Raw genomic sequence first — 24931 nt, 5'->3', positions numbered from 1 at the left:
TCTTGTGAAATTTCTGATGTCTCTCTTTTCATCCGTCCTAGTGTCATGAACAATATTTCTCCCAAAACTATGGAAATAATTTGTTTGCTTTCTAACTAATCTTATAATGCTGTTGTAAAGTCCAGGCATAAGAATGCAATAACGTTCCCAACATGCTGTAAGGCCATTGCCAATAAATTAATCTTTCATTTGGTAGACAGAACAGTGTCAACTCCAGCTGCTTGATTACTGTGTCAGTTTTTAGATTACACCATTATTTCACTTCAGGAAAGGACAGTTAATTTTAGTAGAGGCTTATGCGACCAGTCTAAGGATGATTGCACTGGAAGGATTGATTTTGATGAAATTCACCTGACTGTTATCTGACAATCCTGACTGTTGATGATACTGCAATGAGGCCTTTGGAGAAATGATGAACGGTGGCTTGTCTGCGTGCAGGGTAGCAGCAAATACAACTGATGGTGCAAAAGACCCCTTTATTCCCAGGATCCAGTATTCTCAGTGCTGAAATGGCAGCATAAAACCAATTTGCATCACAATTGACCATCCTTAAATAGCTGTCGTAGATGTGAATACAGAAATAGAAATTGGTTTCACAGATTTTACAAACTGTAATGGCTCTGCTGTTCCTTTGGATCGATCAGCGACGTGGAGAGGGGGGACATGCTGCATGGGCAACAGCCTGTCCTTCATATGACATCGCCCAAGCTTGCATCTGACCGCACATCGATGCTGCTCTAGCCGAGGTTTGGAGCAAGCAGCCTACAACCAGGATGCATCACCCATGGTCAGCCATGACCGAGAGGGGCCTTAGATTAGACATCATTGGGGTCTGTAGCACATTAAAAATACTGCAATTTGAAAGAGGGGTGTCTTGCTAGGAATCAGCATTGGTTCCACTTAAATGATTGGACTGGAAACATTTTTATTTTCAATAGCTCAATTTTCAGTTCCAATTGTACTTTTGACAGAGAGGAAGTGACAACAGCTCAATTGGGTATCCACATGACTAGTCCATCTGCCATATTGGAGATCAGTTCTGGCCAAGAGAGAAGCAATGGTCTGTAGAGTGTTAATTTCAAGAGATTATCGCTTAAAAACACTTAAAATGTAATTCCATCATGCAAAAGCTTCAAAATGTTATTAACAAATTGTTGTGAATGCTGGAGGCCCTGACCAGATTCTGGCTGGAACACTAAAGCCATGTGGTTCAAGTCTAGTTGCATCTCTTGTCAAACTATTCCATTATAGTTACAAAGCTGGCAGCCACCTGAAAATGTGGAAAATTGCCTTGGTACCTGTTCAAAAAAAAAGCAGGATGAATGCAACCTAGCTAATTACCATTCATCTTGTCTAATCTTCAGCAAAGTGGAAGGTGTTCTCAACAGCACTGGCACCTAACCTAGCAATGCCCCGTTTGCATTTCTTTGGGATTACTTGTTTCTAGACCTTATCCCAGCCTCTGATGAATTTAGACCAAAGACCTGAATTCAAGAGGTAAGATGGGAGTAACTACCCATAACATCAAGGTAACATTTGACTGAGTGTGGCATCAAAGAACCTTGGTTATACTAAAGTCCATGTGCATCAAAGGGAAAATATTCCAGTAGTTGGACTCCTCCCACATAGGAAGATGGTTGAGGTTGTCCAGCCTCAGAATATCACATAAATATCATGGTTACAAGAGCTGGGCATTCCGTGATGAATGACTCACTTCCCAACACCCCAAAGCCTTTTCATCTTAGCTGCCCACTTAATTGGCGCCTCAGTCACCAACCTAAACATTTCTTCATTCCACCACTGGTGGACAGTAGCTGTAATATGTGCCATCTACAAAATGCACTGCATTCATTTGCCTAGATTACTTCACTAGCTCCTAATGAACCCACATAATTTATCACAAGGAGGATAAGGGCAGCCGGGAACAAGATCTCCTAAGTCACACATCAACCTGCCTTGGAAACATATTGCCGACACTTCATTGTCACTGTGTAATCCTCCCCAACAGTACTGTAGGAGAATCTTCAGCTAAAGGATTGCAATGGCCCAAAGAGCCCTTTCAAGAACAATGAGAAATAAGAGGTAAATGTTGGTCTGGGCAGTGACACCCAGATCCCAAGAAATTAATTGATAAGTAATAATACTGTTGCGAAGATATGTGAGAAAGTTGTGTAGATTTTGTTGAAAGTAAATACATCTCCCTTATGAGTGAACTGTTTAAAGAAATAACAATATACATGTATTTGTATGTGCTCCATTTACCTACTTAAGAATAAAATTGGTTATTGGACTTTGATAGTGTTTTATAGATTGGTAAGTTTATTATTACAATTTTAATGGTTCCAATGTTGCCAGTGCAAAATTTGAACCCAAGTTAATAACCAAAGCAGTGTTTAAATTGGCACAGTTATCATTTAACAGACAGGTGTCCCGGGGACTATAAAATAGGCAATGAATGGTATTGTAAAAAATGAATTGCCTTTTTATTCTAATCTTCCACAAACCAGACTATATATATCACACTGCTTGTCTGGATTTAATCCAAATGATTCCCTGTGATGGCTGCAGTGTACTAACAACTAGCAAAGATTTAAGGCACTGCAAATGTCTGCTGAGAATATTGCAGCCTATTCACGTAATAAAAACCATGTGACTCAAACATGCCTCTCATACATAATAGAGCCCTTCTTGTTGTTACGTTTCTGTGCTTCACTGTTTTCTCTCTGTTGTTAAACATCTAAACAGTTTAGTACCTGCCAGGAAACTGAAGGTCTTGAGAACAGATTTTTAAAAAGACTGTGTACTGAATATCTTCCGAGTTGCAGATGGTCCTTGGGTTTATTCCTGGACAGGTAAGAGTCTTCTCAAGGCCTTTATTCATTATTTTTATTTTAACTTTAATAGGATCCATTGTTTTGCCATTTTCACAGTATTCTTGGATGCTCTAACATACAAAGGTAACTCATGAGGTTCATGCATTATAAACCGTAGTTCGCAAGTATTGCTATAAGGCTCAGTCAAATTGAGAAATTTAGTTGATGAATCAAGATTGCAAACTTTTTTATTTCTATATAGAATGTAGGTAATGCTATCAAGGCCAGAATCAAACATCAAATAGTTTTTTTACAATACCATTCATATCCTATTTTATGGTCCTTGAGACACCTTTCTGTTAATTGATAATTGTGCCAATGTAAACACTGCTTTAGTTATTAATTTTGTTGATCGTCCCCAATTCCCCTTTCTAGACCATTTCAGAGGTGAGTAGAGTCAACCAAATTGGTGGATCTGGAGTCACACATCGCCATGAGTAGTGACAAAAAATTACATTTGTCTGGTTCTAAAAAGCACATTAAAAGATATAATACACATACTTGCAGATGCAATTCCTTAAACATGCTTCTTGAGCATTGAAACGGGAAGGGAGGCTTGTGTCTGATCTTTGTGCTCACAACAATAAATAGGTTAAATAAAGGTAAAAAGGACAGATTCCTTTTCCCGAAGAACATAAGCAAACTAGGTAACAATAATTATCAGTAATTAACTGTAATTTCATGGCAACCATTATTGACACTTTTTATTTTAAATACATTTAATTTCCTCAAACTGCAGTCGAGATTTGAACTAATTTCTCTCCAGCCCAATAGTCAATGACATAATCAATACCTTACCATACCCCTGAAACAGGACAAGAGTTTGTTTACAAAGTGGAAGAGAAGATGAATTAAATCAGAGATTACAAATGAGGTGATTTGGATTTTAAAAGCTTTAAGACCACCATAAAGAAGTAAACACTACTGGGGATAAAAGAGACAATTTTCTACAAAATTCTCTTTTTCCACAATGTCCTTCAGAAGTTACACAGTATATCTGGTCTATTAACACAGGTCATGGACTAGCGTTTCAGCAGAGTACTTCAAGAAGAATAGCAGGGAGTGGGCTTCAAGCAAGAAGGCAGGAGAATGGGGTTAGGAGGGAGAGATAGATCAGCCATGATTGAATGGCAGAGTAGACTTGATGGGCCGAATGGCCTAATTCTATTCCTTATGACCTTCCAACCCCCCCCCCCCCCCACTCTCCTGATTACAATCAGTCTGAAGAAGGGTCCCAACCAGAAACGTCACTTATCCATTTTCTTGTGATGCTCACTGAACCACTGAGTTAATTACTCCAGCATTTTGGGTCTATCTTTGAAACATAGTACCCATTCGCCTCCTCTCCTGCCACTAATACATAGGGTTCAGTTGCACCTTGGTTTGTGCATAAAGAAGGAAATTAGAGATTCATGAAATTTGATTGCCATCCAATGTAATGAAACAGTTGGATCTAGCATCTGTTCTTTTATCCTTTAAATCACCACTAGATAAGGAAAACTGATCCTGTCAGTCTGCTGGAATAAAATGCTTTGGAATAGAAGTAAAGAATAATGGAATTATATATCAACAGGAAGCTGCGGGGAATGGTGCCATTCCAGCTGGACGTTTGGGGCAGATCCTCATCAAGTTTCCCTGCCTTATTTTAGTGGCAGCAGTCAGTTGCTTGGACTTTTTCTTGGAAAACTATAGTTGGCTGGCAGGAGATGCTGCTGATGTCAAGGTAAATTTGGGGGGTGGTTGTGGGGAAGTCTTATCAGAGTATTGTGGACGGACAGAATAGGGCAGCAGATTCCTGATGTTTTTATGAGGGACTGTAGGAAAACACCTGTATTTCATGGCGAGACTGAGAAAGGTTTTATTAACTTGACATCATCAGCTTGTCAATAAGGTTACCTTATGGGCGAGGTAGGTGAAGTCAATCAAGAAAAGTGGGGAGGTGAGGGAGGTAGAGGGCAAATCCCAAATGCCACTTCAATAAAGTTCTAGTTCAATTTAGCAATGAATCAAATGGACATGCAGATTCAACACTGGTCTCCACCCTGCTAGAAAGCACTTCACTGTTCCCATTTAAGTCCCAAAACACCAGCTATAGAACTCATGCTAAAATTCAATTTTGTTGTATCTTGCATCCAACTACACATATGTGCGAGTTGTGGTTACCTTTGTCTCTTTGAAAATATAACGATTAAATGTAACTTAATCATTTAATATTGGTATTGGAGATTATAATGGAGCCAGTCTTGTAATTAAAGCAATTAGTTGAGTAGCAGCTCGCTTCCCCCCCCCACACATGACATCACAGTTTTACTCACATGAAGTTCACGCAGCCTGTGCCTGCAGGTGGGGCAATCCAGACGAAGCTGAGATTGGTCTGTGGAAGGTGGCTAACGTGAGATGCTACAACACTGCACATGAACTGTGATCCAAATGGCTGATCAGACATGAACCCTGTAACAACAAAGTGCATCAGACAATGTCAGTAAGGAGCTCCGACAAATAGTCATCAACCTGAAATATGAACTCTTTTTCTCACTCCACATGTTGCCTGGCCTGCTGATCATTCCCAATATTCCCTATTTGATTTAAGTGGACAACAGGGACCATTTGCATTGATGATTTCTTGCCTGGGTGCTGGATGGTTCTGCATGACTGAGATTCCCCTGCTTTAACACAGTGTAAAGGTCGCCATTCTGCTGGGCTAAGTTACAACGTCACATTTCCATACACCACTTGTTGACTTTGTTTCTGCAAATGTGTGGGCCTGGCCGCGGCACTTTCCATCGCCCGGTGGGGGCTCAGGACCTTCATCGGCCTGCTCGGCTCGGCCCTGGGACTTTCCATCGCCCAGTGGGGGCTTCAAAAAGTTGGGAGCCTCGATCACCTCGTGGCACCACGGGAGAAGAATGAGGAGGAGATAAGACTTTTCTTTGCCTTCCATCACAGTGAGGGTGTGCCTGGAGCAATCACTGTGATGGCTGTTTGTGTTATAAATTGTATCTGTGTGTCCTGTGCTTTGTGTTGTATACTGCCGGACCCTGACGTGAGAGGACGCTGGCGCTGTTTATTCGCCGCTTCTCCGTTAGGATAGTTTGTCTGTTTGTTTCTATGTTATGATTGTTTTTGTAAAGCGCTTTGAGCTTCTGGTAAGGCGTTATATAAAATAAATGCTTATTATTATTATTATTATTATTCCTATGCTGTTGCTACATATCACATGGTTCTTGTGGCACTTCACTCAACACTTCAATCTGCTTGCCTCCGATCTCAGCAAAGCTCTAGCTGCAGCCCTCTCGATGCAGCCAAAATATGTTTCCGCGCTCAGCAACACGTCACCATATGCTCTGGTGTCACTGGTGTTTGTGAATGAAGTGGAGTGTGAGGTTTCATGTTCCAAGAAAGTGTCTTCAGCAACACATTTTAAATAAGCTAACCGATTTCTACAATATGTCACCCATATGTTTCAGTACCACTCTGGAGAATATACACCATGTAGCAAGGGCGATCGAAGCTAACAGTTTCTCGGGTTTGTGTGTGTTCTGCAGGTGATGTATGTGAACGGGTGTGCGCGGTACAGGTGGAGTTTGTACAAACTGTGCCTGGTGTTAATCAGAAATGTGTATGGTGCAGGTGTTATATGATGATATACACAGAATATATGTGCAGTGGAAGTGTGTGCATACACTATATAGGGCATGCACGGTGCAGGAGTATGTGTGTGTAATACACGCAGAATGTTTGTGACAGGTGCAATGTGTGCACGTGTCTGTGCAACACATGGTACACATTGGGCATGTGTGGTACATATAGGAAGTTTGTTGTGAGAATTTGTGTGTGTGGTCTATATACTGGTACGTCTGTGATGAAGGTATGTGGTGGCTCGTGTGCGTATGAAATATGCCATCGAGAAAAGCTTCAGCAGTTGTGCGATTATTTCTCTTTCATATTCTTGCCGCCATTCAAACCAAGACCACATGTGTATTTTCTTCACAACCCTGCACAGCACGGCCTACAGATATCTCTTGCTGCACCACAAACTACCTTCATAAAAAGTAAGGGGAGAAATAATGGAAAAAGGATATGAAATAAAGGAAAATGGAAGTAGCAACATAACAAAATTGTTGCTATTAAACAGCTGGTTTTGAAATCAGTCCTTGCGCAAAAATGACATATAAGATACTGTTTAAAAAAGTGTCTATACACCCTTAAGTACCAGGAACAAAGTTAAAAAAACATCATCTCATGTTCATTTATTTTAAGTGTCTGCCCCACTTCAAATGTCATCCTTCAAGAGCCAACACTTGACATTCAAATTATGCACTACAGTGTACTTAATTGTCTCAAATTGCATTTGCAAATACCACACCAAAAAATAAAAAAATTTAAAAGGTCAGAAACATATGAAACAAACAGGAGCATTGGCAGTTTTCCCACGTTTCCAAAGCTCTAACGTTTCAACATCATTCCCTCCACCAGTTACATTTTCCCATCCCCACCCCTTTCTGCTTTCCGTAGAGACCTCCATCTCCGCAACTCCATGGTTTGCCCTTCCCACTCAACCATCCCCCTGCAACTGCAGAAGATGGAATTTCCATCCAGGGACCCCTACAGGCCTTCCAAGTGAGAAAGAGGCTCACGTGCATCTCCTGCATCTTTGCCTATTGCATATGGTGCTCACAATGTGGCCTCTTTTACATTGGCAATACCACGCACTGACTAGGAAACTATCTGGTCGAACTCTTGCGTTCTCCAGCTGTATCTCCTAGATGCAGACCATATTAACTCCTCTCCCCATTCCGATACTGACCTTTCTGATCTTAGCCTCTTCCATTACCAGAGAAAGACCACACTGGAAGACAATCTGGAAGAACAGCACCTCATATTCTGCTTGAGCATCTTATAATCCAACGACATGAACATGGACATCTCCAATTTCAACTAATTATCCCCATCCCCTCTCCTAGCCAGGGTGCACCCTCATCTCTCCCTCCATTACCCACCTGCTCAGTCACTCCGCTCCTTTTCTCCCCTGTACACTCCTCACCCTCCCAGAGTCCCATATTTCCTTTCATCCGTTCTTTCCCCATTCCACCGTCACTTCCCCCCATATCACTCCTTCGGGCTTTGCAATTCACTCTTCCTTTTTTATTTGACTCCCTTTTATCTCCTTTTCACCTCTAGCCTCTCACCATCTCCACCCATCTGCCTATCAACCCCCCTCCCTCACTGCTATCCTTCTAAAACTGGCCAGACTTTGCCCCAACACCATCTCTCTTTCCCAGCTTTACCACCCCACCCCCTTTCCATCAGTCTGAAGGATCCCTGATCTGAAACATTAACATTGTTTGCCCATTCCTTCCACAGATGCTGCTTGACCCGCTGAGTTTCTTCAGTACTTTGTGTTTTCCTAAAGATTCCAGCACCTGCAGTTTCTGTGTCTACCAGAACTACCATGACAACACTTCCAAACCATTTATTCCGTGATGAAACTCTGCTACTTCCTTGGGTTGCAAAAAGTGCTTTACAAATACAAATCTGCATTTTCTTTGAATGTAAGATATGAAACAGAAAAGATATGAGCAATAAAACTCAAAAGAAATTGCCTGGATTTATTTTTGAAATACCTCATTCACCATACTATTTATTCTTCAGAAATCAAACTTACTGGTTATAAGATAAAGAGCTGAAATATATAATTGTATGAAAGTGAATTTATTTACTTAAATCTCTTGTCTGGTAGGCATCAGAAGTGCTCAAACAATGTGTTTGTTCAGTGGGAGGATCGTTCATGAAGAAGATGATCAGTTAACCTTTTGGGAATTCTAAATCCATCATTATATCAGCAACAATCAACTTATTCGCATTAACTGTATTATATCAAGCACATGTCTAATTATCCATTTGCAATGAATAACATAACATTATTGCTGCATATGGTTGGGGAACAAACAGTTCCCAGTTATATACTTCATAAAAAATACTTTGATCATTACGTTCACTATAAGCCACCATAATGTGTGACAAAAGAAAAATGAATATTCTACACTAAGCGAGATTCGGGCCCTATCATAAACGTCAAAGTTCCAAAGGTCTAATGGGAGGAAACCCTCAAGTCATGTATCCTGTTGCTGGCATGTGAAACATTTGCAGGACACTTTTGTTCAATACTGCATTCTCAAATTATAATTTTGTCAATAACAAAAGTAGCGAGCTAAAATTTAAAAAGTCATTGCACATAATAATAGTAAATATTTGTAAAACACAGCTACTCTATTCAAATATCTGTTGTTTAAAAATGTTCGGTCGCAAATCCATGATCAATAAAGGGACATTGGCTTGAACCTTGTGTTATAACCTTCTGTAAATAATTAGACACACTGGATTTTTCACTGCAGAGACATCTACAGATTTATTTCCATGCATCACTGTAAAGTATTTAATATTCTAATTAGTTAGTTGCCCTTTATACACATTGCAGTAGAATTGGATTGTTTAGAATAAGTGAGGAAGATAGAAACAGGAATAGGTTACTTAGCCACCGTGTGGATTCTGTCATTGAATAAGATCACGGCTGACCTGTGACCCAACTTCACATATCTGGCTATTATATGAGTATAACATAAGTATCAGGAATAGTAGTAAGTCGACTGGCTCTATCGGCTTTCTAAACATGGCAGCACAGGTGGATAAGGTAGTGAAGGTGGTTTTTGGCATGCTGGTCTTCATCAGTCCAGGAATTAAATATAGAAGTTGAGACGTTATGTTACAGTTGCACAAGATGTTGATGAGGCCACACTTGGAGTATTATTTTCAATTTTGGTCACTCTGCACAGAACAAGGAAGGAATATGGTAGGAATATGGAATGAGCTGCCAGCATAAATATTTGAGAAAGGAACAATATCAACATTTAAAGTCATTTGGACAGATCCATGGCTAGGAAAGATTTACAAGGATACGGGCCAATCTGAGGCAAATAGGACAAGCTTAGATAGGGCATCTTGTTCAGCATGGACAAGTTGGGTCAAAGGGCATGCTTCCAAGCTGTGTCACTCTATGACGTAGCTCCCGTTCATGATGATCATGGCTGATCTCTCCCACAATGTAATTTTCCTGCACTATCCCCATAACTTTATTTTCTTTTAATATCCAGAAATTTAACCGTCTCCGTTTTGAATGAACGTAATGAGGGAGTTTCAACAGCCCTGCTGGGGTAGGGAATTCCAGAGATTCACCACACACAGCATAAAGGCCTTTCTCCTCCTTTCAGTCTGAAATAGTCTACCCATTATTTTGAAAGCCAGCATCCTGGTTCCAAACTCCACAGCTAGAGGAAACATCCTTCCTCATCCACGCTGTCAATTCCCTCTCATTCTTCTAAATCGAACAATAAAGGCCAAACCCTCCTCAAACAGGAGCTTATTCAACAATGAAGCATCTAAATTATTTGGCAGATCATGCATTTATTATATCAACTCGTTTCATGCCACTGCTGAAGGGGTAAGGTTGCGGGGATAAATTGCAGATTATTCAAGAACCTGTAGCGACCATAGAGAATGGTCCAGGTCGTTGAACCCTCGGATTGGCCAGCGAGGTCACGTGGGAACGCGACCATGAGGATTGGTCCAGCAAACGACATCGCTGATTGGCCAGCGATGTCAGGTGCGCGTTTGGCGCCCGATTTACCCAGTTCGGCGAAGTCTTCAAGGAAGACAGTAAGTTTATATTGGTTGTCCTGTAACTTGTTGTTTTGATTCTGTATTCGTGTATTGCGGCTGCAATAAACTTCGTCTACAACTAGCAAGTTTCGGACTCGCCATATTGGTGACCCCGAACGTGATCTGGACGATCACCAACTGAGCAGGAACCCGACGCCTCGTTGACGATGACCGAGCAGGGCACACTGGAGTCAGGCGCGGCAGGCGTTCATCTTCCGTTATTTTGGACGTACGCACCGCAAGCTTGGTTTATCCACGCCGAGGCTCAATTCCACATAAAGAAGGTGTCGGACGATTCCACGAAGTACTTCTACCTCGTCAGCGCTCTATCGCCGGACACAACCAAGCGCATGATGCGGTTTATCATAACTTCACCTGCGGAAGACAAATACGAAACCATGAAGAAGGCATTACTGCGAACCTTCGGGTTAAATAAGCATGGTGGTGCGGCAAAACTTCTGCACCTACCGGAGCTTGGAGACCAACTGCCTTCCGTCCGCATGGCTGAAATGATGGTGCTAGCCGGTGAGCATACGGATTGCCCGATGTTTGAACAGGCATTCCGCGAGAAACTTCCCGAGGATGTCCGACTGCTGCTTACGGATTGTTCTTTTAAGGACCCCGAAGCATATGCAGCGAAAGCGGACGCGCTCATAGCGGGAAAAAACAAGGCCAGTGATTCCATCAACAAAGTCTCGACATCGGTGACCACGCCACAGCGACGGAAAGATGGCGCCACGTCTCCCGCCAATTCCCCGAAAGCCCGCCAAAAAGATCCGCACAAGCGCGGCTGGTGCTATTATCACCTACGATGGGGTAACGAATCCCGCAACTGTCGTTTGCCTTGTACCTTCGCGGGAAATGCCTCGGCCGATCGTACATAGGGGCAGTTACGATTGGCCAGAACCGGCGCCTCTATGTCCATGATCGATTCACGGACACAGAATTTTTGGTAGACACCGGAGCCATCGTCAGCATAGTGCCGCCGACCGACCTCGAAACCAGATCGGGTAAGACAGGTCCTACCCTCATCGCGGTTAACGGCAGCCCAATTCGCACTTTCGGCACACGGAAGATGTCCCTTGCTTTAGGCCTCCGCACGTACGAATGGCCATTCATCATAGCCGACGTCAAACAAGCGATCCTGGGCGCAGATTTTCTCTGGGCTTTTTCACTGGTTCCTGATGTCCGCGGTAACGACCTCCGACCCGCTGCTGAAGACGAGCACGTCGCTCCGGCAATCGCCTCCTTGCCCAGCCCTACTGTCCAGGCCGTCGTCGCGGCCCCCGACTCGTATGCTGCGATTCTGGCAGAGTTCCCAGAGCTGCTCGTCCAACGTTTTGACGCACCTTCAGCTAAGCACGGTGTAGTCCATCACATCCGCACTGAAGGCCCTCCCGTTTTCGCTCGGGCCAGGAGACTACCGCCAGACAAACTGGTGGTGGCACGGGCGGAGTTCAGGAAGATGGAGGAAATGGGAATTGTTCGTCAGTCTGACAGCCTGTGGGCCTCGCCGTTACACATGGTCTCCAAGGCATCTGGGGGGTGGAGGCCATGTGGCGATTATCGGCGTCTCAATGCTGTCACCACGGCTGATCGCTACCCCATACCGCACCTACAGGACTTTTCATCTGGACTGGAAGGAGCGGTGGTGTTTTCCAAAATCGATTTGGTGCGAGGATACCATCAGATTCCGGTGCGACCGGAGGACATACAAAAAACTGCAACTATTACTCCGTTCGGGTTGTTTGAATGGTTGCGTATGCCTTTCGGTTTAAAGAACGCGGCACAGGCTTTCCAGCGACTGATGGACCGCGTGGGCAGGGGTTTACCCTTTGTGTTTATTTATTTAGACGACATCCTGGTAGCCAGCCCCTCAGTGCAAGAACACCAGGCCCATTTGCGGACCGTGTTCCAGCGGCTCCAAGACCACGGGCTCATTATTCAACCCTCCAAATGTCAATTCGGCCTGCCTGCTCTCGATTTTCTAGGTCACAGAATTACCTCTGCCGGCGCTGTCCCTTTGCCAGAGAAGGTGGAGGCTATCCGGGCTTTCCCCAGGCCTACCACAGTAAAAGGGCTGCAGGAGTTCGTAGGCATGGTTAATTTCTACCATAGATTCGTTCCGGCAGCGGCGCGAGTCCTGCGCCCACTTTTCCAATGCCTTGCAGGTAATCCGGTAGAGTTGTTGTGGTCCCCGGCCGCAGAGTCGGCTTTTACGGCAGCTAAGGCAGCCTTGGCAGACGCCACCATGCTGGTCCATCCGAGCCCCTCCGCCCCCACGGCCCTGACGGTTGACGCCTCTGACGTGGCGGTGGGCGGGGTTCTGGAGCAGCAGGTTGGTGGCCGTTGGCAGCCTTTAGCGTTTTTCAGCCGGCAACTAAATTCGGCCGAGCTGAAATATAGCGCATTTGACCGAGAGCTTCTAGCTCTCCATTTAGCTGTCCGTCATTTCAGGTATTTCCTCGAGGGCCGCCCATTTGTGGCATTTACGGACCACAAGCCATTAACATTTGCTTTTTTGAAATTGTCTGACCCATGGTCGGCCCGCCAGCAGCGGCACCTGACTGCTATCTCAGAATTTACCACAGATGTCCGTCATATCGCAGGTAAGCTGAATGCCGTTGCTGACGCCCTGTCTAGACCTGCTTTTCCCCCTATTTCGGCGGTGGACTGCGAAGTGGATCCCCAGGAGCTCGCGGAGGCACAGCTCCTGGCGGATACCGTTTCGACGTACCAGTCCACCACTTCGGGATTGAAGTTGGCCCAGGTAGCTTGTGGGTCGGAGGGCACGAAAGTCTGGTGCGATGTTTCTCTTCCTCGCCCCAGGCCGGTAGTACCGCCCTCCCTTCAGCGCCGGGTTTTCGATGCCATTCATGGGCTGGCACACCCGTCCATCCGCTCCACCTCTGCCTTGGTGGCAGCGAGGTTTGTCTGGCATGGCCTGCGGAAACAGGTAGCGGGATGGGCGCGTTCCTGCGTGCCCTGTCAGACCGCTAAGGTCCAGCGCCACGTCCAGCCCCCCGTACAGGATTTCGAAGTCCCGGCTTTTCGTTTTTTCCACATCCACGTGGATTTGGTCGGGCCTTTGCCTTCCTCCCGGGGCTACACCCACCTCCTCACGGTGGTGGATCGGTTCACCCGGTGGCCAGAGGCTTTCCCATTGTGTGATATCTCGTCAGCGTCTTGTGCTAGGACTTTGGCCCTTCACTGGGTAGCTCGTTTCGGGGTCCCGGCAGTTATTACAACTGACAGAGGACCACAGTTCACTTTGTCCCTCTGGGCCGCGCTGGCGGAACTGTACGGGTCCAAATTGCAACCCACAACTGCATATCACCCCCAGGCAAATGGACTCGTAGAAAGGTTCCACCGCCAACTTAAGGCGTCCCTCTGTGCAAGGCTTGAAGGCCCAGACTGGGTAGACCAACTCCCTTGGGTTCTGTTGGGCATCCGGACGGCTCCTAAGCCAGATCTCGGTGCGTCGTCCGCAGAGCTGGTATATGGCTCGACCCTTCGAGTACCTGGAGATCTGTTTCCGGACACTTCAGCCCTGCTCCCTACAGTCCCATCAGCGTTAGCAGCTCTCCGGGAACGGGTGGGCTCCCTGGCTCCAGTGCCGACTTCACGTCATGGGTGTCCCATGGTACATGAACCGTCTTCCCTGAAGGACTGTGAGTTTGTTTTTTTGCGTAAAGATGCCCATCGCGCCCCGTTGCAGAGGGTCTATCAAGGGCCGTTTCGGGTTTTACGTAAGGGAACGGCTACTTTCACCTTAGACATGGGCGGCAAGAGTGAACTCGTCTCGGTGTCCCGGCTCAAACCTGCCCATTTGGACCCAGATCAACCAGTCCTGGTCGGTCAAACCCCTAGAAGAGGCCGACCTCCGTTAGTTCCGCCCAGTCCACAAACCCCCATTCCGACAGTTCCTCCGGGACCTCCAGTTTCGGCAGTTCCCCTAGGACCCCCCGTTTCGGCAGTTCCTCCAGGACCCCCCGTTCCGGTAGTTCCTCCAGAACCTCCCGTTCCGGCTGTTCCACCAAGTCCGGAACCTCCGGCTCCTGTGGTTCAGGCTGTCCCTCTCCGTACTCGTTATGGTCGCGAAATCCGGCTCCCTGCTAGGTTCCGCACCTCGGGTTCTGGGGGGGGTCATGTAGCGACCATAGAGAATGGTCCAGGTCGTCGAACCCTCGGATTGGCCAGCGAGGTCACGTGGGAACGCGACCATGAGGATTGGTCCAGCAAACGACATCGCTGATTGGCCAGCGATGTCAGGTGCGCGTTTGGCGCCCGATTTACCCAGTTCGGCGAAGTCTTCAAGGAAGACAGTAAGTTTATATTGGTTGTCCTGTAACTTGTTGTTTTGATTCTGTATTCGTGTATTGCGGCTGCAATAAACTTCGTCTACAACTAGCAAGTTTCGGACTCGCCATAAACCCCACTAACTACTACTATCCGTAAGAAGGGACCTGACTCGAAACATCACCTGTCCATTCCCTCCACAGATGCTGCTTTATGTTTTGCTCAGGATTCTAGCATCTGCAGTTCCTTGTGTCTCAAGTACCACATTTTAAGTAGTTAAATGGTCCTTTAAAAGTACATGCAGCAAATTGTTCAAAACTTTATTGATGTAGTTTTATTCTTTCTCATGCAGAATTGAAACAAAGATTTAATGCATTCATGCACTTTGATTCAAAGCACAGAATTAATTATATCATTGGATCAAGATGTTATGTATTAGTTGGTGTCTTCATAAAAATGTTTCCTGTTCTTTGAAGCTGAAGCACGGCCAATTCTATAAACAAAGAGTATAAGAAAATAACTGCAGATGCTGGTACAAATCGATTTATTCACAAAATGCTGGAGTAACTCAGCAGGTCAGGCAGCATCTCGGGAGAGAAGGAATGGGTGACGTTTCGGGTCGAGAAGAAGGGTCTCGACCCGAAACGTCACCCATTCCTTCTCTCCCGAGATGCTGCCTGACCTGCTGAGTTACTCCAGCATTTTGTGAATAAATCTATAAACAAAGACACGTGAATGGTACAAAATATGTCCAGTTTTTATAGTGCCTTTGCAAGGGAGGAGATAGCTGGGGCCCTGTTGAGATTTTGGCATCTTCGTAGCTATACGGTGAGATGTTATCAGATTGGAGAATAGTTAATGATGGTCCTATATTTAAGAAGACTAGCAATGATACGACAAGCAACTACAGGCCAGTGAGTCTTATGTTAGTCACAGAAGAAATACTGGAAACAATTCTAAGGGATAAGATACATGTACTTTTGAAATGCCAGGCATTGAAGGGGGATAGTCAGCATGGTTATGTAGAGGGGACATCCTGTCTCACTAATTTGAGTCTGTTTTTTGAGAAGATAAGTAAGAAGATTAATGGAGGTAGGTTAGCAGACATTGTCTACATGGACTTCAGTAAGGCATTTGACAAAGTTTCACCTGGTAGGTTGGTCCAAAAGGTTAAGGCAGATGGAATCCAATGTTAATTGGTTAATTGGATTCAAAATCGGCTTGGTGATAGGAGGCAGAGGACAATGGTGGAAGGAACCTTTTGTAATTATAAATCTGTGATCAGTGTGCAACTCAGGAATAGGTGCTGGAATCCTTGTTTGTGATATGTACTAAGACTTGGATGTAAATGTAGGAGGTATGATTAGTAATTTTGCACATGACACAAATATTGGTGTTGTGGATAGAGAAGGATGTCTAAGCTTTAGCAGGATATAGACAAGTCAAGTAGGAAGTTAAGTCGGAATAGGACATATAGAGTAAATAGTAGGACACCAAGGAATATTGATGAGCAGAGGGTCCTTGGTCTGAATGTTTATATGGGACTTGAACATAAAGCCTCCAGACTGGGAGGAAATCTGATAGAAATTATGCCATGGCTGACATTCCTGAAAATAAGTCATAATTCTGAGAGTTTAAAAGGATGAAAATAACTGTTTGAATTATTAGATTTATTTTAGTTAAAGAAGTTAAGATTTGCTAGAGGGATAGACCGTTGGCATTAAAATCAATATGTGTGACTCTGTTGTACACAACTAATCTTTGTTTTGAATAACAATTGCAGTGTGCAGCTGCCACGTATGATAAGCGTGCACAGATCCCCTTATCGATGGAAAGCAGATACATAGCACAAGAATGGATTGCATTAGTTGCCTGGAAATTAAAAACTTACTGAGAATGGGTATCTTTGTATGGAGATTAATTTACATAGAATAATGAGAGATATGGTCGAGGTCAAAGGGTAGGTTCTTTTGCACATATTCTTTCTACGCTTTGCAAACTGTCCTTGCTGCTTTTAGAAACTCATTTATAAAGTTGGAAATCTTGCGGGAAGGAGTTTCACCCGAATATTCAAAAGTGAAAGATGAGATGGCACTACATAATTATCTGGGATACACTCCGGAACAAAAAAGGAAACAGACCTATAATGACTCTGCGAATGACTTGCAGGCAGTAGTCAGGCCAAGATAATTATTAGCTCTGTAACAGTCTTCCTGCTTTCTATCACAGACCTCCAAAAGTTTACAGAAATACCTTTGATAAGATTAATCTCTCGCTCTCATTCTTTCCAGTTACCTGCACATATATTTACACAGCTGAAGTGTTTGTCATTTTGGTTTGGTACTAGGAAAGGTTCAAACATCGCTCTGATCCAAAGTTTCAGTCGGCAGTCAACATTTCCAGGTGGAGGGGCATGATTGCCAAAGCTTCACTGCATAGGTTTTCACTTGAAAAAAATATACTCTTTCAGCTAACTCAGTCTTTCTGGTACAAGATCAAGCTATTAATCAGAAAGAGAAAATGCACCTTTAATTTATACAAGTACCTCTCACGTACTGCCCACATGACTATGGTACAAAAAGTATTTTGGATGTTTTTTGAACGTGAGTCATTAGACAAATGCAAGTTCCTTTTTTAAACACATCCTATTGAGCTTTATAACCAATTGATTATTTTTCTAAAATGCAGCAGTCAGTTTATCCGTGAAGGACTAGTCTATACTCAATTTCCCGATGTCAACCACTGCTATGTTTGGGATTTCGTGACAGGCTTTAATAGACTTGAGCCAAGTGAGGGACAAAATAAAATCAGTTAAAATTTCACTTTCCAGACGATGGGCATTGCTGCTTTCTGAAAAGATATGGTCAGTTTTGTCATTCCTCTACATTTGTACAGTATGTTCACATTGGTTTATATGTAAAGATAAGTTGGTGAGCTCCATGAAGAAAGGGGAGAAAAGCCACAAGCTGATTCAACCACTGTGAGAATGAACATCCACAAAAGAACACTGTCTTTTAAACAGAAGGGACATATCGTGGTAACATCTGCAAAAAAAGTTAAATGGGAGACTTGGGTGATTGAACTGATCAATCAACAGCTATATTGTACCATGCTGGAGATGTGTTAACAGTTTCACTTTAGTTTTATTTTGATAGACGAGTTTGATGGATTCTTTGTTTTGGTTAATGAAGCCAATGATTAAACAAATCACCGTAAATGAATTTTGATGTATTGATGTTCCAAATTATGTAAAGTCATTGGGGTGTTTTCTGAAATATATCTGAAAACTCTAAATGTTATCTACTGATGGCCAGTTAGAAAACACTGCATATATTTTAATTTATTTTATTGTGGATAACAGATTTTTGCCAGTAAATGCAATGCTTCTTCTGGCAAAGATGAGCAAAAACTGTGACATGGGTTCTAAACAAATATATCAGCATTGCACTGGAGTATTGGTAGCATGATTGTTCACAAGATTATAAGCCTTTTGCAAAATCCAAATTCTATCAGAATGCAAGTTTAATTAGTTAATTAAAGCAAAACTGAGCCCTGTGGAACACACATGATATAATACACTTGCAATGTCACAACAGGAAATAAAATGAATATTTGCCAGTTAATATGTGAAATTCTGACAACGTTACATTCCCAGATTTCATTATCTCCCGAGATGATCATCTGCAATCCCTATGGTGTCATGCAAAAGGCATGCTGGTGCTATATGAGATGGAATTACAAATCACTCAATTCAAATGTGGACTTTAAGATCGTGGATTTGTAAGTTCTTTTTTGATGAAAGAGCCAAGATGTGACAAGTGGCCCATCTAGCTTCTGGTAATCTGGTCCAGTCCTTCAATCAACCTGCTTTTCCTCAACTACACTGTATATCTCATGAACTCATCCATCATTATCTTACTGTGAGAAAGTTCACAAATTATATCCGCACAACCTTGGGTCAGCAAACCAATAATAACTTTTCTTACAACAATGATTACATTTTATAAGTATATACACATTTAGTTAATAGCGATAAATTAAAAAGCATATCATTTTGCTTACTGGTATTTCATCCAGGTACTGTTTTATTAAGGTTTTTAATCTATTATGTTCATCGCTGAAAAGTAGCACATTATTTTCCTCATGATACAGCAATGCTTTGAGGATAGAATTTAGTCTAAATGGAACCTGCCCCTCACTCTAAAATGCTGATCACCAAATATGCTAACAGAATTATTCTTGACCATTATGGTTGTGCACTCAAGACAGGTAATAACAATAATAGCTTCACAAACTGTAATATACAGTTAATCAATCCAAAGTGCCATTAATTGTATCATTTTTAGAGCTCGTTGGCCACTGATGGAGCTATTTAGTGTTAGGTCAATGCCCTTTTTACACCATATTCCCACACATAATATTATTATTATTTTTCATACATCCATAAAGCAAAAAATCTGGACAGCAATAGAACATAAATAACTCATAACAAACTATGATCAAAATTGAATCAGATTATTGGTCACAAGATACAGTCCACATCCTATTAATAATTCGACCTGTTATTGTTTCAGACTTCACAATGCTACAGTAGATTTTACCTCAACAGGTAAGTATGTCCTGCACTATATTGGAGACCAAAGGCAGAAGTTCTGAGACAGCCCAATAAACCAGCTTTCCAAACTCTTCGGAGAATCATAGAGTCATACAGCATGGAAACAGGTCCTTCGGCCCAACTCGTCCATGCCTTACAAGATGAAACATTTAAGCATTGGGCCCATATCCCACTAAATCATTTCTATCCATGTACTAAATATCTTTTAAACGTTGTCAACCTGCCTCAACCACCTTCTCTAAACACATGCTCCACCACTCTCCCTGTGAAAACATTGCCCCTCAGGGTCCTATAAAATCTTCCTTCTCTCACCTTAATCCTGTGCCCTCTGGTCATGATTCCCCTACATCGGGAAAAAGACTATGCATTCATCTTAAACTTGCACTATCAAACTTTTAAAACATGGGCATCCCTTTCGAAACATCCCTTTGCCTACAAATAACCTTCTCGAATTACTTTTCAAGCATTCAATGGTACTTTATTGTCACGTGTACCTAAATACAGTTTTTTTTTTTGCCACGTGTACCTTTATTGTCACGTGTACCTAAATATAGTTCAGTGACATTCCTACTATACATTAAGCACAATCATCCTATGTATAAGAGTGTAAGATAGTAAACCACACCGGATCAGTCCATAAGAGTCGCCACGTTTTAGGCGCATCCTGAACCCTTCAAGTCCTTGCAAAAGTTACCCTTGCAAAGAAACCTTTACTAACATCATCAAGCCTGGCTATGTCCCAATTTAAAACCTATGGACCAGCCCTGTCCTTATCCGTAATTATTTTAAAGCCAATAAAATTGTGATTGTTGGTCCCACAGTGCTCACCCACTTCAATCCTCTTAATTCACTTTAGTTTAGAGATACAGCGTGGAAACAGACCCTTCAGCCCACCGGGTCTGTGCCGACCAAAGATACTAGAGGAACAAGATGGCAACTTCACCTCTTTTCACCTCTGCCCTGACACATGTAGTTTATACACTCAAACTTAAAGTGGTAGCTCCAGACATGACAGCTTCCCTATTCTCCAGCTGGGGTTTTCCTTCATGAACCTCAGACCTTTAAGTTTTGCTGCCTAAATCCTAACCTGCACTAACCTACTCAGCGTGTGCATTTCACTAGATTATACTGACTGCACACCCCCATGCTTCAAATTCTTATTTTGTGTTTAAAACTGTTCATGCCCTTCCCTTTTTATTTCTGTAACAGAGATTAATAGTGCAAGACAAACCATTGCTGCTATAATTAAGTCATATTTTAGTTTTCTAATTTGTTTCTCTAAACAGCAGCATATCAAATTAATTTCAAGATTAATACATGACTAGCTGTTCTTCAATGTCAATGGAATTTAGAAGTTACGTACAAATTTCATTAATTTAGATGAAATAATATTTACTTTTAGAAGTCATAGCACATGGCATTACTGATGTAGGGTTGGTTTTAATTAATGTTGCATAAAAACATCAACATTACATAGCCAAGTGGGCTGCTTAATGATGTTTAAAGCAGTTCTGGGTAGCAGAAGTCTAAATCATACTCTCTCCTGCAGTCTAAATTATTCTCTCTGCTGTAATATAATTTCTTTTACCACATAGTTTCATTTAGTAAGGAAAATTCTACAAAAGAAATTCTGAACTTTGTAGAAATAGTGCCCATTAATTATTATTTTAGGAATGTTGTCACCATTTTAATGCAGATAATCCAATGTTTCTTTCAGAGGTTGTAGGATAAACATGATTGAAATGATACCAGCCAAAATCAAGTGTCTGAATTCACATTCTTATCTGATACATTAGGTTAAATTATGAGCTGAGAAAGAATAAACAGAGGGACTTATTCTGCTGAGAAAAGGGTCAAACACCAGAAGTCACAGACTCCACGTTGAAGAATTGGGGAAAAAGCGAGTAAAATTATTTCACCCGGACAGCAGGAGTTCACTGCATGACAGAGTGGGAGAAACCTTCATCCCTTTTTAAAACTACCTGGATGTGTACTTGAAGAGCTGAGGCCTACTTCATTGGATGTGATTGATCATTTTTTGGCTGCAGCTATCGTTCAGAAAGGAGAAAGCCGACCATCATCAGAAAAGCAGGTTTGACAGTCGTTACAGTGACAGTCCATGTTCAAAGCTCATGAGATGACAGTAATGGACGATGGTAATTTGAATAATCAGGGGGATCAAGTGGATTAAGTTTACTTTCAAGACATTCAGTTTCAAATATATGTTCCAATCTATTTACTGTGAAATGCTCTTGATTGTGTTGTAACAATTTTTATTTCAATTGCATGGTCATATTTAATAAAATTTCTATATTACAATTCACTGGTGCAAGTACTGTGGCAAACAAAAATGTTTCTCGTCATCAGTTAATTGCAGTTTGACTCAGTTATGTGTGGCATTAATGGCTATTTTCAATAACATTGCTTTGGAAAGCTTCCCATTATGATTAAGTGATTCATTCATTATAGGATAACGGTAGTGTTAACAGCAGGAAAACAAGAAAGAGTATTTCTGAAGTTTAACAGTGGATTGAAGGAAGGCTTCTCATGAACTTTATCTCGGGCAGCACAGGAAAATGCTTCCAAGGTAAAGGATCATCCGTGATTTTACTGAACAATGGAGCAAGCATGAGCAGTAAAATGACCAAATCCTGATTTTATTTGTCATGTTCCTATTAGTTATAGAAGTAGATTCATTTTAGTATATTTAAATTTAGCAAAGCAATATTTACATTAATTTATTCACTCGACAAAGTCCTTGATCTGCACATTATGTGGGAGCTTGACAATTATTGAGTTGCATTTCCCTGTGCTTCACAAGCATTAGAGCATTAGATTGTGACCTTTGGCTTATTTTATTTTCCCTAACAACTTATAGCATAATTGAAAATATTATAATGCATGGCTACATCATTATTAACAGCGTGGCTCACACACAAAACACTTAATAGCAAAATTAATCCTGACATGAATTAGAAATAAGTGGTGTGGGATATACTTAAAAGGATAAAAACTACCTGTTCCTCATTATCTCAGTGGAACTATTAGTACTCTGTGAAGAATAAAGATAGAGATTAAAAAACTTTTCGAAAGTGAAAGTTAAACTTGCCCTTGGACATCAGGAAACAAAATGCAAATAAACAGCAGTTGGGAAAAAATTCCAAGGGCAAGGGTAACTTTCACTTTTGAAAAGTTTTTTAATTTCTATCTTTATTTTTCACAGAGTATTAATCCCTCCCTACCTATGTCCAAGGCACCTCACACGTTCGTCTCCTCAATAACTTCCTTTTTCCAGAGCCCCACTCCCTCATCTTTACTATGGACGGACAGTCGTTCTACACCTCCATCCCCTACCAGGAGGGTCTTATAGCCCTCCGTTTCTTACTCAACCGCAGAATCAGCCACTTTCCATCTACCAATACTCTCCTCAGCCTAGCAGAGCTGGTCCTTACTCTCAACAACTTCTCTTTCGACTCCTCACACTTCCTCCAAATCCATGGGCACTGGCATGGGCCCTAGCTATGCCTGCCTCTTTGTATGATACATACAATAACGACTGCATTGGTGCTACCTCCTGCACCCATGCAGAACTCACTGACTTCATCAACATCACCACTAATTTCCATCCTGCTCTCAAATTTACTTGCACCATCGCCGACATCTCCCTACCATTTCTGGATTTCACCATCTCCATCACAGGAAACAGATTATTGACCGGCATCTACTATAAACCTATTGACTCCCATAGCTATCTTGACTACATTTCTTCCCACCCTGTTTCCTGTAAAGACTCTATCCCCTACTCCCAATTCCTTCGTCTACGCCACATCTGCACCCAGGATGAGGTGTTCCATGCTAGGGCATCAGAGATTTCCTCATTTAGGAAACGGGGGTTCCCCTCTTCCATTATAGATGAGGCTCTCACGAGGGTCTCCTCGATATCCCGCAGCTCTGTTCCCCCCCCCCCCCCATTCTTAATAAGGACAGAGTCCCCCTTGTCCTCACCTTCCATTCCATCAGCCGTCGCATACAACATATAATCCTCCAACATTTTCGCCACCTCCAATGGGATCCCACTACTGGCCACAACTTCCCATCTCCATCCCTTTCTGCTTTCTGCAGAGACTATTCCCCCAGAAACTCCCTGGTCAACTCGTCCCTTTCCACCCAAACCAACCCCTTCCCAGGTACTTTCCCCTGCAACTGCAGGAGATGCAACACCTGTCCCTTTACCTCTCCCCTCAACTCCATCCAAGGACCCAAACAGTCTTTCCAGGTGAGGCAGAGGTTCACCTGCACCCCCTCCAACTCCTCAGAAATCTCCAGGAAATTAGGGGATAGGATCCTTCTGTATTGGCTCTTCAGAGAAGCCAAAAAGAGTTGTTCCCCAAATAGAAGTGTGGATTTCATCCATTCAGAAGAACACCAAATAAAATGCAAAGAGCAGCACCGGCCACTAAACATAATCCGTTTTTTTACCTCACTAAAGTCTTTGACTCCATTGTTCAGAAGTGACTAGAGAACACCCTCCTCAAATTTAGCTATCCATAGAAACTTGACAACATTTTATGTTTGCTTAATGCCAGGATATAAACCAAGATCCTAACCATAAGGTCTATAACAGAGACAATCTCAGTGAACGTTAGAGTCAAGCACAACAATTATTGTCCCAATACTTTTCTTAATCTTCAAGGCAAATAAAGTTAAGTCACGTTTATTGTCATCCACACAAGGACGGTGTGTGATGTATATGTGCAGAGCATAATGAGTAAGACAATTCCATGGTAGTGCAAGACATGATGTTCTGCTGCAAAGGTGGGATTTGGGTTATGACCACTGCAGGAAAGAGAAATTATCAGAGAATGGAATGGATGGGTCAAATAGGGACAGAGTTTCTTCTGAGAATACAGGCCTAACAAAATTATTTTAAAATTGTGTGACATTTGGTTGATAAAGAAAAACTTTCATCTGGAGATTGATTATGAATTGGAAGTAGACCCTCCCCTGTATTTGCACTGCTGTGCTTGCACGGCATTAACAATTGGATTATTTGTGTAATCCAATTATTGACCGCAATATACTTTCTTCAAATTTTTATACGTGTGCTAAAATAGGGTTTGCAGACTAAAGAAAAAATATCTTTAATTATAAATAAAAGGTAGTCGGAAGGACAATGCTAGCATATATTTCAAGAGGGCTTATACACAAAAACAGGGATGTAATGCTAAGACTCTATAGGGCGCTGGAAAGGCCGCATTTGGAATATTGTGAGCAATTTTGGGCACCATATCGGAGGAAGGATGTGCTGTCTCTGGAGAGGGTCCAGAGGAGGTTCACAAGAATGATCCCAGGAATGAGTAGGTTAACCTATGATGAGCATTTGTCGGCACCGGGCCTGTACTTGCTGGGGTTTAGATGATGAGGGACC

At 42.6% G+C, this 24931-nt stretch overlaps 1 protein-coding gene across 3 annotated transcripts in view; it reads right to left on the bottom strand.

Annotated features, from left to right (window-relative positions):
* reln (reelin) overlaps window positions 1–24931 on the bottom strand; it is a 247689-nt gene that overhangs the window by 184007 nt on the left and 38751 nt on the right. For all 3 annotated transcript variants that reach the window (XM_078419695.1, XM_078419696.1, XM_078419694.1), the window contains one exon: window positions 5189–5324. In XM_078419695.1, the coding sequence (XP_078275821.1) occupies window positions 5189–5324 (136 nt within the window). The remainder of the gene's footprint in view (window positions 1–5188; window positions 5325–24931) is intronic.

The sequence above is a fragment of the Rhinoraja longicauda genome, chromosome 23 (assembly GCF_053455715.1).
Source record: "Rhinoraja longicauda isolate Sanriku21f chromosome 23, sRhiLon1.1, whole genome shotgun sequence".
NCBI classification, from domain to species: domain Eukaryota; kingdom Metazoa; phylum Chordata; class Chondrichthyes; order Rajiformes; family Arhynchobatidae; genus Rhinoraja; species Rhinoraja longicauda.
The sequence above is the reverse complement of the archived record's forward strand: the minus strand, read 5'-3'. Positions and strand labels throughout refer to the sequence as shown.